The sequence below is a fragment of the Nyctereutes procyonoides genome, unplaced genomic scaffold (assembly GCF_905146905.1).
Source record: "Nyctereutes procyonoides isolate TBG_1078 unplaced genomic scaffold, NYPRO_anot_genome, whole genome shotgun sequence".
NCBI classification, from domain to species: Eukaryota; Metazoa; Chordata; class Mammalia; order Carnivora; family Canidae; genus Nyctereutes; species Nyctereutes procyonoides.
Genome location: NW_026575124.1, coordinates 3,921,227 through 3,937,613, shown reverse-complemented (window position 1 = coordinate 3,937,613; position 16,387 = coordinate 3,921,227). Strand labels below are relative to the sequence as shown.

The 16,387-nt window shown below is 68.5% G+C and overlaps 1 protein-coding gene across 2 annotated transcripts; it reads right to left on the bottom strand.

The window, feature by feature from the left end:
- Nucleotides 1-140: 140 nt before the first annotated feature.
- TNS2 (tensin 2) lies at nt 141-15,391 on the bottom strand. Of its 2 annotated transcripts, none has more exons than XM_055336918.1 (29): nt 15,350-15,391; nt 11,029-11,137; nt 10,506-10,543; nt 9,602-9,640; nt 9,229-9,267; nt 9,053-9,102; nt 8,754-8,925; nt 8,448-8,498; nt 7,995-8,117; nt 7,837-7,901; nt 6,895-6,978; nt 6,343-6,455; nt 6,190-6,250; nt 5,878-5,953; nt 5,515-5,644; nt 5,357-5,422; nt 5,148-5,261; nt 3,824-5,035; nt 3,542-3,692; nt 2,832-3,424; nt 2,627-2,716; nt 2,281-2,406; nt 2,014-2,106; nt 1,845-1,922; nt 1,616-1,693; nt 1,203-1,371; nt 1,061-1,129; nt 908-937; nt 141-781 (listed from the first exon to the last, which is right to left on the bottom strand). In XM_055336918.1, the coding sequence occupies exons 7-29, from the start codon at nt 8,901-8,903 to the stop codon at nt 643-645; spliced, it is 3,861 nt and encodes a 1,286-aa protein (XP_055192893.1). In that variant the 5' UTR covers nt 8,904-8,925; nt 9,053-9,102; nt 9,229-9,267; nt 9,602-9,640; nt 10,506-10,543; nt 11,029-11,137; nt 15,350-15,391; the 3' UTR covers nt 141-642. The 2 variants fall into 2 exon arrangements, with proteins under 2 accessions (XP_055192893.1, XP_055192894.1); XM_055336919.1 differs by lacking the exon at nt 15,350-15,391 and adding an exon at nt 12,822-13,663.
- Nucleotides 15,392-16,387: the final 996 nt, after the last annotated feature.

The window sequence follows — 16,387 nt, the reverse complement described above, 5'->3', positions numbered from 1 at the left end:
TGCTCGCCGGAGACCTGGACCAGTGTGAGGCCAAGGACGGGGATCGTGTGTGTTCTGTGGACCTGGCTGTGGCCTGGGATGCCCCAGGAGACGCGAGGCTTTGACCTTCCCGTGAGCAAGGCTCGACTCCGACTCCGAGGTAATGTTCTAGAAATTCTTTATTAGACAAAAATAGACTCTTTTTTTTTTTCCTCCCCTATTCATGTGATCCCACTCTGATCCCTCTGCTCGGAGGGGAGGCAGAGGAGGGAGTGCCTTGCTCCCCGCCCGCCTCCCCGGCCCTGCCAGGCTGGGACCTGCAGCTGGGTGGAGCTGGCAAGCCCTGTCTCCCCGCCAGGCCTGACGTTCTGCACGCGGGGCTGTCCAGATCCCCCCGGGGTCCAACTGCCGATGCCGCCTCACCCTTCACACACCCGTCTCTGCCATCTGCGCACATGCAAGGTCCTCTCACAGGCCCATCCACTTGGCTTAGCAGGCTGGGGGCAGGGAGGAGAGCGGTGTCCCGGGCTCCCCGCTCCCGACGGAGGGGGCTGGCTCCTGGGGCTCCTGGGGCTCCTGGGCCCGGGCCCGGGGAAGTGAGGACTGTGGGGTGCTGAGAGGTGCGCGGTGTTGGTGTGGGCTCCGAGCTTGTGGCCTCTGCCTTCACTTTCTCTGGCCCAGTAGGACTTTGGTGATAAAGGTGACAATGGCGCCCGCGGGCTGGTCTGGGTCAAGCTCTGCGAACAGGTGACACACGTTCTCCCAGGGGCTTCCCGGCTTCTTGGCCACGAAACCAAAGATCCTAGGGGTGCAGAGGCAGAGTGGGGATGGGGCTCAACATCCCTTCCACAAGACACTGCTGAGCCACGGCCGGAGAGGGAGGCAGCGCCTGGGTCCCGTGGGGGGCAGGGGCTCGTGGGAGGCTCACTTGGAGGTGGTCCCGTCGGGGTTGGTCCATCTGCGGGAAGAGAAGGACGGTGAAGCCACGCGCCCAGGGTGTGTGTCGTGGAGGAGGTCTGGGGGGGGTGCTGTCTGGCGGGAGCGTGGGCCGTGAGAGCCGGGGGGCGGCCGGGACGCTCACCTCCGGTCCTGAGGATCGGTGCTGGAGAAGGTGATACTGTTCACCGGGTAATGGCGGCGAAAGAAGAGCCTGCGAGGAGGATGGGGGGTCACAGCCAGAAGCGGGGGCCCCCGGGCTCCCTGGGCTTGGTGCACATACTCACTTCCTTTGGTTGTCTGTCAGCGTGATGCCCTGGGCCGAGACCTTGAAGTGGACGACGGCTGGGGTCGGCCGGGGGCTGCAGCTCAGAGCTGCCGAGCTGGCCCGGGCCACCGCCTGCGGGCCGGTCAGGGACTCGGTCTCCACCGATGTCAGGTAGAGCACGCTGCAGGCTAGGGGCAGGAGAGGCCTCGTCCCTACCCTCCCCTCCCCTCCGCGCACCTGCTGATGGGCAGACGCTGCGGTTTCCCTGGATCCACGGTGGGAGCCGCCGGAAGGAGCCCCGGGAGCCTGCGTTCTAGCAGGTGCCCATGATGCTGAGGTCCCAGACGGATGATCCCCCCCCTCGCAGACCCGCCCCCCCCACACGTCAGGGCCTCTCTGCAGCACCCCCCCTGCGCCCCGGGGGGCTCCTACCGGCGCCCTGACGGAGGAGGTCTGCCGCTGTGCTCATGTTGGCGGGCGCCGGGGCCTCTGGGGTCTCCTCCAGAGGATCTGAGGGAAGGGAGGGCCAAGGGCGGAGCTGAGCGGGGAGTCACCTTCCCTGGGAGCTGAAGACTCTGTTGCCCCAAGTGGGCACAGCCTTGGGCTCAGCGGGTGATGGGCAGTGGGTGGACGGACAACAGGACACTGACAGGACACCCACCTTTGCTGGGGATGCGCAGGCAGCAGGGCAGGGACAGCGGGGAGATGGAGTGCTGTGACACCAGGGCGGACAGGCTGCCTGTGGGAGGAGGGAGGCAGGTCCTGAGGCGCCCCCAGCTTTCCCACCGGCCCCCCTGGACCAACCTCTGACCTCGGCCCCTGCTGCTCACCAAAGTAGGGCTCGCTGGGACAGCCCTTGATCTTCACCCCTTTGGGCCCAGTCTCAATGAGGAAATGGCGCACCAGCTGCTCCAGGGGGTCCCCTGCGGGGAGGGGACGGGAAGGCTCGGTCACACCCTAGGGCCCAGCTTCTGCCCCTGCTGGGCACCTCCTGCCTCCCCCGCAGCGGGTGGCACGGCCCAGCCTGCCCTGTCCTGCCTTGGCAGCCTGTCCCCTCCACTCCTCTCCCCTTCCCCCTCTGGTCTGGGCACGCGTACCTCTCCAGGGCTGGGCGCTGGGTGGAGCTGTGGCTACCTTGAGGGCCAGCCCATAGGCTCCTTGGAACGAGTGACTGTCCCTGATCAGGAAGGCGCCAGGGTCCTTGTCCTTCAGCAGGGCAATGGCTGGGAGGAGGCGGGAGCAGTGTCAGTGGCTGCCTGAGCCCCGGGTCGCCCCTCTGCCTCCGCCGCCCGGGCACTGTCGGGTCTAAACCTCCTTGGGCCCAAAGCCCAGAACCACCTGCTAGTGAGACTCAGCCCAGGGAAAGGGCGCCAACTGGAAGGACGGGTCCTGGAGCCAAGGCCAAGCCTGGCGGGGGATGGGAGCGGCACGCTGGCCTCTCACCTTGGTCACGGGACAGGTGTGGTTTGTACCAGAACTTGGACGTATCCTGGACGAACTTGACATTGCTCTGGCTCTCTTGCACAGGGGGCTCTAGGACGGGAGGGACTGGGCTCGCCGGTGCTTCCTAGCGCCTGCGTCGTGTCCCTCCCTGGGAGGCGGACAGGGTTCTCCCAAGGGGGCCCCGCCCTCCTCAAGGCCTTTATACCTGGGGGCTGGGGGACCTGGTCCGGGAGCAGAGGTGCAAAGGTGACATGGTGACTGGTGCCCCTGGCTGGTGGGGAGGCCTGCTCGGGGCCCCAGGGCCCTGGCTGTTGCCCAGGTCCCAGCAAGTGGCGTTTCTCGGGCAGTGGTGGCTGCGAGGGGCCGCTGATGTCATAGGAAGCGGCCACGGGGAAGGCAGGCGTGGGGGAGCTCTGCGGCGGCTCCGGGCTGGCCACGAGCCAGGGCATCTGGGTAGGCACGGGGGTGAGGGGGGACCCGTCCGGACTATCCGGGGGGTCTCGGAGGCCCTGCCAGGGGGCATGGCGGAGGCCAGGCAGCGTGGTGGGCACGGGGCCCCGGGGGCTGGCGCTGTCCGAGCGGCTCCCCGGGCTCCTCTCCTGAGGCCAGTCGTGGGGTGAGCCGGGCGGGGAGGCGGCGGGGAAGGGGCTCGGGGCCGGAAGCTCAAGCCCATTCCTCGCTGGCGCCTCGGGAGCCTTTTCTTCGGCGCCTCCCTGGGGAACGGACGGCAAGGGCTCGCCGGGACTTGGGCTCTGGGTGGGCACCAAGGTGGGGGACGTGGTGTCCTGCCGTCGGGTGCTGCAGTTTGGGAGGGCGGGCGGGCGGTTAGCAGGGCGCGGAGTCCCGGCAGGAGCCGATCCCCCCACCCCGCCCCCCGGGCTGCTTGGGCGCCCCCACCCCGGCCCCTCCGCGTACCTATCCTTGCCCTGGACCGGGCTGCTGGTGTGCAAGGGCGTGGAGGGCCCCGAGAGCTCGGAGGACGCGCTGCGCGGAGCATCACGGGGGGAGCGAGGCAGGGTACTGTGCCCGCTGGGGCCCTCCCTCCAGGACGCCGGCTCTGGTGACTCTGGGGAAGGCGACGGGAGGGGCCGTGAGCCCGTGGCCCCCGCTGCCCAGCTTGGCCCTGTCTCCCTCTGCGCCGCCCCCCCCCCCCATCTCCCAGGACCCTCCTCCTCTTCCCTGGGCGCTCGTCCTCACCTGCGGATGCCAGGGGTCCTGCTGGGGCCAGATGCCCAGGCATCGGGTACCTGTCCCCTCCCTCCTCCGCGGGGATCTCGTAGCTCAGCTTCCTGGGTGGTGGGTAGGGCGGGCTGCCCGGGGAGACGGAGCCAGCCCGGGGGGAGTGGGCGCCGGAGCTGGGGTACCCCCTGCCCTCACCCGGGGAGCCACAGCTCTGAGGCACCCTGCCGTACGCCGGGCAGTAACTGGGGAGCGCTCCTCCGTAGCCGTAGGTCACCAGGGCCGGGTACCCCGGATGCCCATACCTGCCGTCGGGGCACAGGGCGCAGGAGCAGCCCTCATGCCCGTCCTCGCTGGCCTTGGGCGGCTTCAGGCAGCCGTAGTCGGGCATGGGGGCGTGGTGATGGCCGCAGGCAGGCACCAGCAGGGGCAGCGGGTGCCCGGGGCGCAGCGGGTGCAGCAGAGGCTTGCCCGCCTCGCCCGCCCACCCCTCCCCGGCCTCCCGCTCCAGCCGCAGCCCGTACAGGGCCGCAGTGGGCAGCGCCAGCTTCTCCTCGCACGCGGGGCACGAGCACAGGGCGGGCAGCCCCAGGTCCTCCAGGATCACCAGCTCCCGGTAGCCCGGGGCCCGGTAGCCGAAGTCCGCGCTGGCGGCTTTCCCCAGCTCCGGGCCGTAGGGGTAGGGCCCCTCGGACAGCGAGCGGCAGAGGCGCCTCTTCTCCACCGCGGCCTCGGCGTAGCCCTGGGGGTGCCCCTCGTAGCCCCCGTAGGCCAGCCGCCGCCGGTCCAGCGTTCCCTCCGGCCGGTAGTAGCCCCCGTTGGGGACCCCGCAGGGCTCCCGGTAGCCCTGGCGGCAGGAGCAGTGGCGGCTGAGGCCGGGCCTGCGGCCCGAGTACACCCCGAGCGGCGGGCCCGCGGCTGCGGGGGGCTGCTCCTCGTCGTCCAGGATGGCCGTCTCCCGCCCGGCCCCCCGGCCCGGCCCGGCCACCCCGCAGCCCCCCAGGAGGCGGTCCAGCTCCTGGCGCTCGGCGGCCGTCGGGGGAGGCCGGCCAGGGGACTCGGCGGCCGGCTCGGCGGTCAGCGTGGACGAGTGGCCGGAGTCGCTGCTGACGGAGAGCATGGGGGGCGGAGGTGGCTCCGGGGAGGGTGCCGGCGGGGTCTGGCGGGGGGCCCGCTGCACCTGGGCGTAGGGACTGCCATCCAGAGGTCCCCGGGTGTGGGTGGGGGAGCCTGGCGGGAGAGGACCAGGGAGGGAGTGAATGCCGGGGGCCTGCAGGAGGCTGCAGCTCAGGGGCGTCCGCGGCGGGGAGGGAGGGAGTGGGCGGCCGGGCCTGCCCCGCACCGTCCACGCTGTCCTCATGGTGCTGATTGAAGTGCTCGTAGGAGTCCCAGCGCACGGCGGGCTCTGCGGTGTTGTAGTCAACGGAGACCGAAGGGTCATTCCGTGGGGTGCTGCCTGCGGAAGGGCCACCCAGGTGTTGAGGGCCCCGGCGCCACCTGCAGCCCCGACCTGCAGCCCTGACCTGCAGCCCCGACCGGGCTGGCTCTCACCTTTGACCTTTTCAGGGCTGGAGGAGAAGACGAACTCCACAGAGGCTTGGAACGGGAACCTCTCATCTGGGGGGGGGGGGGCGGCAGGGGACATGGTGAGGAGCCAGGCCCCCTGGCCATCCCCCGGGGCTCTGGCCCCACACCTGTCTCCCACTCACCAGCCCAGGCCTCGTCCAGCTGGTCCTTGGGGAAAGTGAGCCGTGGTCCGTGGATGGTGCACGTGTGGAACTGGACTCGAAACACAAGCGTCCGGTCTGTCCCCCGGCCACCCTTGTGATAGCAGGTCACCTGGATGAGGGAAGGGAGACCGGGGGTCAGGCCTCCCTGTCCGCTGGCGTCCCCTCTGTGCTTCCGTCCTGGAGGCTGTCTGGCTGCGGCTCTGCCCTGCCTCAGCTCAAGGCGATGCCCTCGCTGGGGACGGGCTCTCCGCCGGCCAGTGGGCCTCTGGATGACTCACGGGAGACCGTGCAGCTGGCGGGTACGCTCCCCCATGCACCCCCTCCCCAGGATGGCCCCCTCACCATGACATCGCCCTTGAGGAGGAGGGCCGGCTCCAGGCTGATGCAGAGCTGCTGCGGCCCGGGGCCGGCGATGTGACTGAGGAGGAGAGGACGGGACAGAGGCTGAATGGGAGGCAGTGGGGCTGGGGTGGCGGCGGGGGTGTGGGGCGTCAGGAGGGAGCCGCGAGCTTGGGGTGTGAGCCCCAGTGACATGCCTCCAGCTTGCTCAGCATCAGCCTCTCCCTCCTGGTGCACCAGGTGCAGTGGCCGGAGCTGGAGGGGGGGGTGCTGGGGAGGCTGGAAGGGCAGGAAGGCCGGGAGCAGAGCACTCACTAGATTCCCGAGGTGTAGACCAGCTGCATAGACTGGTAGATCTTGAGGAAGGGCTGGAAGCCTGGAGGGGCAGGCGGGAGAGGGCGTGGAGGGGCGCTCAGCCGAGGGGCTGGCGGACAGGCCTCCCCGCGGGGCGCCTCGGGGCACACTCACCGGTGCCGGGCTCAAAGGCTGGCAGCACGGGCACGAGCACGTAGTGCAGGAAGAGGGGGCTGCTGTTCATCCTGATGGAGCCGGACAGCAGGCCGCTGAAGTAGCTGATGTACCTGTGGGGGTGGGGGCAGGGTGTGTGTGTGACGTAAGCCCCTCCCCTGGAGGTCCCTCTGTTTCATCTCTACTAAGCACACCCCTGCCCAGCCTTGCAAGGCCGGCCCTTCCCAGCACGCCCCTCCCGTCTCCCAGCTCACCGGAAAGTTCTTCCTCACGTCTAACCTCAACCCTCTGCCGTCTCAAAGGTCTGCGCTTGCTGGCTCCGCCCCAGCCTGCTCTTCCCCCCAGCCCTCTGCTTCCCATGACGAGGTGGGCTCCGACTGTCCTGCAAGTCTGTCTTTCCCACAAGCTCCGTGAGAGCAGGGACCGTGTTGGGCCTGAGTTCTCAGCACAGGCCCTGTGCCCCGCGGGTGTGCTGCTCCAGCGAGCGACCCTCGGCCTGGGCGGCCATGGACCGCGGGGCTCCCGTGGCCCAGCCCCACCCCGGCTGCTCACCGGCGCTGGGAGGGCTGCAGCTCCGCGGCCACCTTGTCCTCGCAGAACTTCCTCATGGTAAGTGTGGCCAGCGCCTGGTCTGCCCTGGGGACCGCAGGGCCAAGTGTGGGGGATTAGGGGCTGGTATCCGTCCAGGCCTCCCAACCCCAAGCCCCAGGGGAGGGAGGAGATGTGTGATCCCCTAACTCTAGAGGAAGCCCCGGGATGGAGGTGGAAAGAACTAGAAGCCCCACATACAGTCACTTGACTACTCGCTGGACCTCAGGCAAGTGTTCCCTGAGTTTTTAGTTTCCTCCTCTGTAAAATGGGGGTGATGAGACCATGTTATGGGTTGAACTGTGTCTCCCCAAAAGATATGTACCTCAGAACGTGACCTTATTTGGAAATAGGGTCGTTGCAGATGGAATTAATTAAGATGTTATACTGGAGTAGGGATGAGCCCTTAATCCACTATGATGGGTGCCCTTAGAAGAAGAGAAAGACAGACAGACACAGACACACACACAGGAAGAAAGCCACGTGATGACCGCGGCGGAGGCTGGAGGGACGCAGCGGCAAGCCGAGGAGCGCCAAGCACTGCTGGTCACCACCAGAAGCTAGACGGGGGCAAGGAAGGGTCCCGCCCGGGGTCTCAGCGGGAGCGCGGCCCTGCTGGCCTCTCGGTTTTAGACTCCTAGCCTCCAGGGAGACAACTAGTTCCTGTTGTCTTAAGCCACTGAGTCAGTCTGTGACATTTTGTTACAGCAGCTCTGGGAACCTGATACAAATCCTCTGCTGGGAACTGTGGTGAGATACAAGCGAGAAAAAGGAGGCGGAAAGGCCAAGTTTATAGGAAACGGCTCTCCAAACACAAAGGGGGGCTTCAAGGGAGCTGGGCCCATCACCGGCAGCTGGAGACAGGGTCACTGGGGAAGGGGCCGGTCAGGCGCCAGGGAGCCTCACCCTGCAGAGATCTTGCTGTAGTGCATGTAGGCGGAGACGATGACGCCGAGCTTGCCCTTGCTCCCCTGAGGACAGGGAGAGAGAGAGGGGAATGGAGGGCCAGCCGGCGCCCCAGGCTCAGGGCACCCCAGCCCCGTGAACCCGAGGTCCCAGCCCACCTTGCAGTACAGTACAACCACGTGCTGTGGGTCAGCACTGAGCCACGTCTCCATGGCTTTGCAGATGGAACACAGCTTGTCCAGGGGGGGCGCGTGCAGCTCGGGCCAGCCGAAGTCCTGGACCTGGGCAGGTGTGGGGGTACAACTGAGGGTGGGGGCCGCGACCGGAGAGAGACGGGTGGGGCTGGAAGAGGGAGCGGGTGTAGGGTCAGTCGGGGCCAGGGTCAAGGGGCTCTTGGTCCTCCGGGAGAGCCTCACACTTTGCTCGCTGGCACATGGGTTGGTACCTGCTGCGCCAGGCTTTGGAGTGTCTCCGGGAGCAAGTCATCCGGGAAAGTGTGTAAGAACGAGGTGGATGCCAATCGCTACTATCAATGAGGCTGCAGGGGCTTGGGGGGGGCGGTTTGGGGGGGCTGGGGGGGGCTCAGCTTAATGGCTTTAACCCCCGCCTACCTTAGGGTTTAGGCGGGTCAGGTCATGTCTTTTCTCTGAAAGGTTGAAGAGCTGCAAGTGAAGGGGGGCCTTGATGGAAGTGACCTCCAGGAGCGAGGCGGCCCCTGCCGCGGCCCTAAGCAAAGTCTCCCTCCCAACCCGAGGAGGTCGCAGGCTCGGTGAGGCCCGGACGGCCCGGGGGGGGGGGGCGTTCCCAGCAGGCCCCGCCCCCGGCCCCGCCCCGCGAGCGCGACGTCAGCGGGAGGCTCCGCCCCCGGGGCCTCCCAGGCCGCTCATTGGCTGGCTGCGGGAGGCCCCGCCCCTCACCAGGTACTTGTCGCGGTGCTTGGACTGCAGCACGTGAGCCAGCTCGCGCAGGTGGCCCCGGTGTCGCTGCTCGTCGGGCCGCGCGGGGAAGGCGGCGGCCAGGATCCGCTCCGTCACGTAGGTGAGGTCCAGGTCCCAGCGGCGCTCCATGAGCGGGTCCAGGCTGAAGCTCCTGCGCGGGGCGAAGCCAGCGTCGGGCACGCGCCGGGGCTCCGGGGGCCGGCGGGGGCGCAGCGCGAGGCCTCGGGGTCCCCAGGGCAGGTGGGGGCTGCCCCCCCCCCCGCGGCGTCCTCGCTTACCTGGGCAGGGTGCTGCGCTGCTTTGAGTGGTTCAGAGACTTGGTGGATCCCTGGTGGGGGAGAGGACACGGCGCACGGGTTGGGCCGCGCTCCAGGCGCCCCCCAGAGCCCCGGGGGGTCCCCAGGGGGCCGCGCTCCCAGGCGCACCTGCTCCCGCCCCCGCCGGCATCACTCACCAGGTGCTCTATGCGCCTCACGGGGGCGGTGTTTCTCCGCTGGAGGAGGGGCGGGAGGGGGGCGGGGTCAGGGCGAGGCGGGGCCCAGGGGGGCCCCGGACGGTGGGGAGGGCGCCCGGCTGTCGGGGGCTGTCGGGGCTGTCGGGGGCTGTCGGGGCTGTCGGGGGCTGTAGGGCCGAGGGCGCGGAGTCCTGCCCCCAGCCGGCCCGCGGGCAAGAAGCGCGGAAGGGCTCAGTTCCTCCCTGTCCCTCGGGACGAGCGACACCCACAGCAGTCCACCCAGGTACCCAGGGGCGCCTCCTGGGGGCCCTCGGGGTGGCCGCCAGACCTTGGGGCACCTCAGCCAGGTTCCTTGCCCCCCCCCCCCACTCACCAGCTCGGCGGGAGGCAAGGCCTGACAGGACGAAGTCACCTGGAAGGACACCGAGGGGGGGACTGCGCTGGTGCAGGAGGCTCTCCTGGGCCTGAGGATGGGGCTGCCCCCGGCTTCAGCAAGGTGGAGGGGCTTTCAGCAGCTGGCCACACACTCCAGCCGAGGTGCCTCTATTTAAGGGAGCCTCCCCTCTGGCCTCGCGGTCCCCCACCCCTGGGCCCCCCACTTGTTGCTCTTGGCTCCCAGCCCCCTGCCCACACAGACCCCCATTCATCCAGCTGCGGGCCCGGAGTTATATATAGAGCCATGTAGGCAGGCCATGGCTAGGGACGACACTGGCCTCTTTCACCGGGAGACCCCGCCCCTGGGCACACAGCCCCCCCAGGCCAACTCCAAGCCCCGGGACCCCCCGCACTGCAGGAGGAGGACCGGGGAACCTCCTGACATGGGGCTGTCTCGGGTCCCCAGTGGACAGTGCTGCTATCTTGTGCCATCTGCCCAGCCTTGTCCAGGGCCCAGGACCAGACCCACCCAGGCATCCTGAGGACCCTTCCCCAGAGGGAAGGCACAGCCCATCCGGCTGCCCAGTCTTTGAAATCCTGCTCCCCCACCCACCCACCCCACCCTTCCTCCTCCTCATTCTCCTCCTCTTCCCCACCCCCATCCTCTCGCCAGCTGCAGCCTGGGCACAGCACCAAGACAAACGCTGTCTCCTGTCCACCGGCCTGGGCCAGCCCTCCAGGGGGTGGAGTAGGGTGGTTCTTAAAGGGCCCAGAACATCACCCTCTCCCACCCCAGCAGGGGTCCCCCAATGATGAGGGGTGGAAGGTTGATGCCAGTGTGGCTGGAGAAGCCTATGTCAGAGCAAGGGACTCTAGTCTCCCTCCCCCGATCAAGCACCCACCTTTGCTTCACATTTTCTATGTGTTGCCACCTTGCAAACTAGAGAGGGGTGGTGGGGAGAAGAGAGAGGTTAGCAAGGGCCTTGGGGCAGTTGGGGGGGGCGGCCCTCCCCACCCCCCACCGCCCCAGGTCCTGCGACCAGATCTTGGGACTTCCGAGACTGTGTTGAGATGGAGCAGGGGGTGGGGGCACAGGGGCAGTTCAGGGGAAGCATATGGCAGTGGGGTAGTACTGCCCAGGCTGGGCTAAAGTGCTAGGCTGGGTGGGGGCGAGGGAAGTCCCCATCACAGGTCAGAGTGGGGAAGCAGCCGAGAGTAAGAGGTCTCCTGGTTGCGGGGTGGCGCTGTCTCATGGGGAGCGAGGCCCGTGGGGAGGGGAGGGAGGCAGCTGCCTCTTGGTTCCCATGTTGCCCAGTCCAGGGGCAGCACGCACGTTACGACCGCTGTTCTGTGAGTGCGCCCGCTGGAGTTGTGCCCCCAGTGGTGCTGGGTGGAGGCTCTGAGTCATGGGACAGGGCACCTCACCTCTGCATGAGACTCCAGTCCCATCGATGGTCACCTTACACACCGCGCAGACCGGTGGTTTCTTGCGGAACACCTTCTCCCGGAAGCTATGTGGTTCGGCTTTCCGAGGCTAGGGGTGGAGGGACACGCGGGCCAGTGTCAGGGCTCGGCGCCGTCTCTGGGTCTGGGCTGGGTCTCGGCGCCGCTCTGCGTTCTTCCCCGTCCGTCCTGATCAAGCCCCCAAACTCCTAAGAGGCCCTCGGCCACACCTGCTTCTGAGCCACTGTGGGGCCTGTCCTTGAGGGTGTGTGGAATCTGCCCCCTTGCATCACCCCAGCTGGCTCACCTCCTCTCTGAGGAGTCACTCGGGCCCCTCGGAGCGCCCTGGTGCGTGAACCCGGGTGGTCACTGCCTCCCCGAGCGCTGGAGCTTCCCTCCTGGGTGAGGGGTGCTCTCTGCCCAGGGCTTCCCATTTCTCCTCCCATATGCCCTCCCCAGATGAAGGTCCCCGTGGAGAGTGAGCAGGAGGGGGATCCAGACACGGATGTGGGATGTCAGCCACCCCACACCCAGACTGACCCGGCAGGAGCGGCCTCGGCCAGTTCTGCTGCCCTGGCTCCCGCTGTCCCCACGCTCAGACAGCTGACATGCCCTCCTCCCCCTCTGTCAGAACAACATGTTTACTCATTGTGCATTGAGGCGCAGGCCGCAATTGTGTAAGGAGGGGGTGGTGATGCTGGAGGGACAGGCAGACAGGAGCGGAGCGGGGCGCGGGGGAGACATTAGCTTTCTTGCGACTTCTGGATGTAGGGAGCTCCCTGTCATTTGGGGATTCCAGCATGGGATGGGGGCAGGGGTGGAGGAGATGCCCTATCGGCCCCTCCCTACCCTCCCTACCCGGGGTGCAGTGAGGTGGGGAGGCCCCATTAGGGCCCTCAGTCCCTTCCTCCCGCTGTGGGTCCCCTTCACTCCTCCATCCGGGGACCTATGCCTCCTCTCCCTTCTACCCATTTTTCTGCACTGAATGGTTTCTTTCTCGTCCATCCTGATCAAGCCCCCAAACTCCTAAGAGGCACTTGGCCACTCCCTCGGGAGTTCAAGTTCCGTCACCCCCCTGCACCCCTGCCCCAGCAGCCCGCCGCAGTAATATTGTCTCATGTTGCCTCGAGCTGCTTCTTTTGGGGGGCAAGGCTGAGAAGATGTGGGGAGATGGAGTGATAGGCCTCCAGGCCCGCCATCCTGGGGCCCCGGGAAGCACTTCTGCTCTCTTGGCTGTCCTGAAGCAGCTGAATTAACCACCACCTGAACTCTCCGGACCAGCCTTGCTGGACCTGTCAGGAGAGTGGGGTGCATCTTGGCATTAACAGCATGCACGGGTGATGTCAAGGGAAGGCAAAGCCCCAGAATCTAAGGCACGTTCCAGACCTGGCCGCCGCGCCCCCTCCCTTTGCCACTTCCACCCCATTACCCCCAGACTTCTTAGGTTCCGGGAAGGGGCTTGATCTCTTAGCCCTGCTCTGGGGCTCCAGGATAGTGCCTGGAGAGGTCCCACAGTGAAGTATACCCAGTGCAGCTCTAGGGGGCGGGGATCCCCAGGGCCGGCCTGAATTCGGGCCGGGACGGGGTGGACGCGGGGTCTGCTCTGATCCAGACTGTGCTGCTCACGCACGGCCCCCGCCGCTCCAGAGGCAGAGCCCCAGAGCGGCAGAGCCAGAGCCGGCAGAGCCAGAGCCGGGAGGGCGCGGGCAGGGTCTGGCCCAGTCCTGGTCCCGTCCCGCTGCCCACACCTCCTCCCCGCCGGCGGGCACTCCTACCCTGCTGCTGGCCCGGCTGCTGTCCCTCCTCCCCAGGGCTCTGAGCAGCCTCTCCACGGGGCCGCTGGACTTCATGGTGTCCGGCGGGCTGGGGCGCCGACCGCGGGCCCGAACAATGCTGGGGCCCGGCCCGGGGCTTCCTGGAAGCGGCCTGGCGGAGGCAGCTGCTTCCCCTGGGTGGAGGGCAGGCTGTCTGGCTGGTGTGAGGAGAAGCCCGGCCCTGGAAGTGGAGGGGAGTGCAGGCGGGAAAGGGGCAGGTCGCTGCTCCAGGAAGTGGGGGGGGGGGGGGGATGTGGGGGAGGCCAGGAGATCAGATTCCCAGGATCTACCCTGCTGGGAGTGTCCGTCCTGGATCTTTGGCCCCCCAGTCCCCTTGCTCTGGAGCTGCTCCTTGCCCAGGGATCCACCCTGTCCAGGGATCTACAAGGATCCTGAGATCCAGCCCCCCCTTCCGTGGGGTGGCGTGGGGGCGGGGTGAGGATTCAGGTCTCAGGGCAGGGCTCAAGGGCCAGTGGGGAACGCTGTGTCCCCATCAGGCCAGCCTCCCAGCCTGGACTGTCGGGCTCTCAGGGGACCTCTGGTGGGGAGGAAGGGGGAGCTGGGAACACTGCCCCAGCCAGCCCAGCATCGGGAGTCCTCCTGAGGGGCAGCTTCCTGCCTCAGTTCCACCGGTTGGGAAGTAGGCCTCCTCCCCCTCCCCCTCCCCACTGGAAGGCCTGATTCACCACAAGATGAGCCTTCAGCTCCAGACCAAGGCCTTCTCCTGAGAGCACCCCGCTGCTCTGTTCCTGACAGTCCCCATGTCCTCCCCACACCCTGCCCCCGCCTCCATTCCTTGGCCTCTTCCAGCCAGACCTCCCAGCCCCTCAGCCCCTCTTCCCAGGCTGCTGTGTCAGCCCCTGACCCAGGCCCTAGGGCCGGGCCCTGCCACCCCCCCCCCCCAGCCTGAGTACTACCTTCATGGCCCTCCTAGCTCTGCTCTCCTTCCTCAGCAGCTGTCCCAGGCCTAAGGGCTGGACAGGAGGTCCCCCTCCCAACACATGCTCCAACCCCCTCCGTGGGCCTCCTGCCTCCCTCCTGGGAACAGGGCCAACTTCCTGTCCCGGGAGTCGAGGGAAGGAGGTGGATTGGGGCCTTGGAAGTGGGTGTGTGTGGGGGGGAGTGATCTGCCAAAAATATATGGGGTTAAGGGCCACGGGGTCCTCAGGCCTGAGCCTTGGCCGGCTGCCCTTAGGCTGGCTGGAGCTGTCACTTGGAAGAATGTGCCAACGTGCCTCCCCTCATTTGCATGGAATTTACTGAATGTACCAGAGCTCGGGCTTCTCCCACCAGGTCCTTAGGCTTCTCCCGCCCGAGGGCTGGTTTAATCCTGCCTCCTCTGGGACGAGCCCCCTTCAGAGTCCACTCGGGACACTATTTAGGGCCTGCCTGGCAGGGGTCTGGGCTGAGGCTTCGCCTTTGAAGCTCTAATTCCCCTTCCAGGTCAGGAAGTCTGTCCCCAGAGTACCTTGGCCCGGAGGTAGCTCTGTGGCCAGGCTTGGGTCCCTAGCGTGTAACTGGAGAGGGGCACTGGCTGTGCAAACCCACTCCCATCCCACCAACCCCGGCTGGGCCCCGGGACATTCCAGGGCCCCGGCCAGTGTGGGCAACTGGGCCCGGCCTGTCTGGGTCGCAGTGGAGCTGCAGGGAGGAGGAGCACTGTGGTGGTGGGTAGGTTGGGGCGGCCCCTGACCAGGACCCACCCCCCCCCCACCCTTCTCTCTACACCTGCCGCCCTAGAGGGCCTGAGAAGTCCCCTCACCTGGTGGGAGTTCCCTCTGGGGGGCTCCCTAACCCCTGGGTCGGTGGCGGGGAAGTGGCTTGGGTCCCTCCCCACTGGCGGGGCGATGGGGATGGGAGGGCCAGGGTGGAGGGGGAGGGCGCTCAAGGCACAGACCCCTGGGACCCTCACCCTCCTGCTGCCTGGAACATTCTGGAGCCGGCCAGTCTCTCCCTGGCCCGGCCCCCCTCTCACTCCCAAGCCTCGGGTTTGTTTGGAGAAACCCCTCCACCCACACTCCCCCTTCCTGGAAATAGCTGTGGTTGGAGGAGAGGCCGCGGGCCCGCCGGGAGGAGGGGTGAGGCCCGGGGAGGGAGAGGGCTGCGGAGCGCGGGGGCCCGGGTGGGCCGCGGGGCCTGGACGCGCGACGGGGGGACGGGGGGGGGCAGGGGGACAGGGGACGGGGGACGGGGGGCCGCCGTGTGAGCGCGGGCCGCGCCCCGCCCCCTGCTCCCCTTCCCGGCTGCCCGCGGCCCTCGGTCCCCGTCCCCATCCCCGTCCCCATCCCCGTCCTCACCCCCGTTCCCATCCCCGTCCCCCCATCCCCAACCCCGGCCCATGGCCCCCCGTCCCCATCCCCGTCTCCCCGTCCCCGTCCCCCCGTCCCCGTCCCCATCCCCCCGTCCCCGCCTCCCGAGGGCCCCGGCCCCGCCCGGCCTCCGTGACGCCCGGGCCGCCGCCCTCCCGCCCGCGCGGCGCGGCCACTCACCTGCGGGGGGCGCCCGGGGGGGCGGGGGCGCGCCGGGGGGGCGGGGCAGCAGCAGGGGGAGCCCCCGGGCCAGCCCATCCCGCCCGGCCCGCGGCCCGCGCCCCGCCGACGCCGCGCTCGCCCGCTCCCGCCCGCTCCCGCCCGGCCCGCGCCCCGCGCCGCCCTCGCGCCGCCCTCCCCTCCCGCCGTCGGGCTCCAATCCCCACGTTCCCCCGCTCCCCGCCCCTCGCCCCCGCCCGCTCCCTCCCGGCCTCCCCGCCTTCTCCCGGGGCTCGGGCCGCGGAGGGACGCGGGGACGGGAAGGCCGCCCGGCGGAGCGGCGGAGCGCGGGGCAGGGCCGGAGCCCGGAAGGCCGCGCACACGGTTCGGAGGGCCCCGGGTCCCCGCGCCCCAGGCAGACGAGGACGCCCCGCCGGCCCGGGGCCCAGGCCGCGACCCGGGACCCCGGGACCCCTGGGACCCCCGGACCCCCGGCGGCCCAGCAGCCCTCGGCGCTTGGAGGGGGCGCCGGAGCCGGGGCTGGAGCAGGGGCTGGAGCTGGAGCTAAATCTGGAGCTGGAGCTGGAGCCAGAGGCTCAGGAGCTGGAGCCAGGGCTGGAGCTGGAGCCAGGCTGGAGATGGAGCTGCTGGAGCTGGAGCTGCTGGAGCTGGAGCCAGGGCTGGAGCTGGAGCTGCTGGAGCTGGAGCCAGGGCTGGAGCTGGAGCTGCGGGAGCTGGAGCTGCTGGAGCTGGAGCTGGAGCCGGGGCTGGAGTTGGAGCTGCTGGAGCTGGAGCCGGAGCCTGCACGCTTGGAGCTGGAGCTAAATCTGGAGCTGCAGCTGGAGCTGGCGCTTGGAGCTGGAGCTGGAGCTAGAGCTGGAGCTGGAGCTGGCGCTTGGAGCTGGAGCTAGAGCTGGAGCTGGAGCCGGGGCTGGAGCTGGAGCTGGAGCTGGAGCTGGAGCTGGAACTAAACCTGGAGCTGGAGCTGGAGCCAGAGGCTCCAGGAGCTGGAGCCAGAGCCGGCGCTAGAGCTGGAGCTGGAGCAACTGGAGGTGGAGC

What these genes read in the sequence shown, in the direction of transcription:
- TNS2 (XM_055336919.1), bottom strand. Translation starts at nt 12,896, where the DNA reads ATGAAGTCCAGCGGCCCCGTGGAGAGGCTGCTCAGAGCCCTGGGGAGG. An exon ending in ATAGAAAATGTGAAGCAAAG is followed by an intron (nt 9,641 to 10,505) that starts GTGGGTGCTTGA and finishes GTGTCCTTCCAG; the next exon opens with GTGACTTCGTCCTGTCAGGC. An exon ending in CCTTGCCTCCCGCCGAGCTG is followed by an intron (nt 9,268 to 9,601) that starts GTGAGTGGGGGG and finishes CCCCTCCTCCAG; the next exon opens with CGGAGAAACACCGCCCCCGT.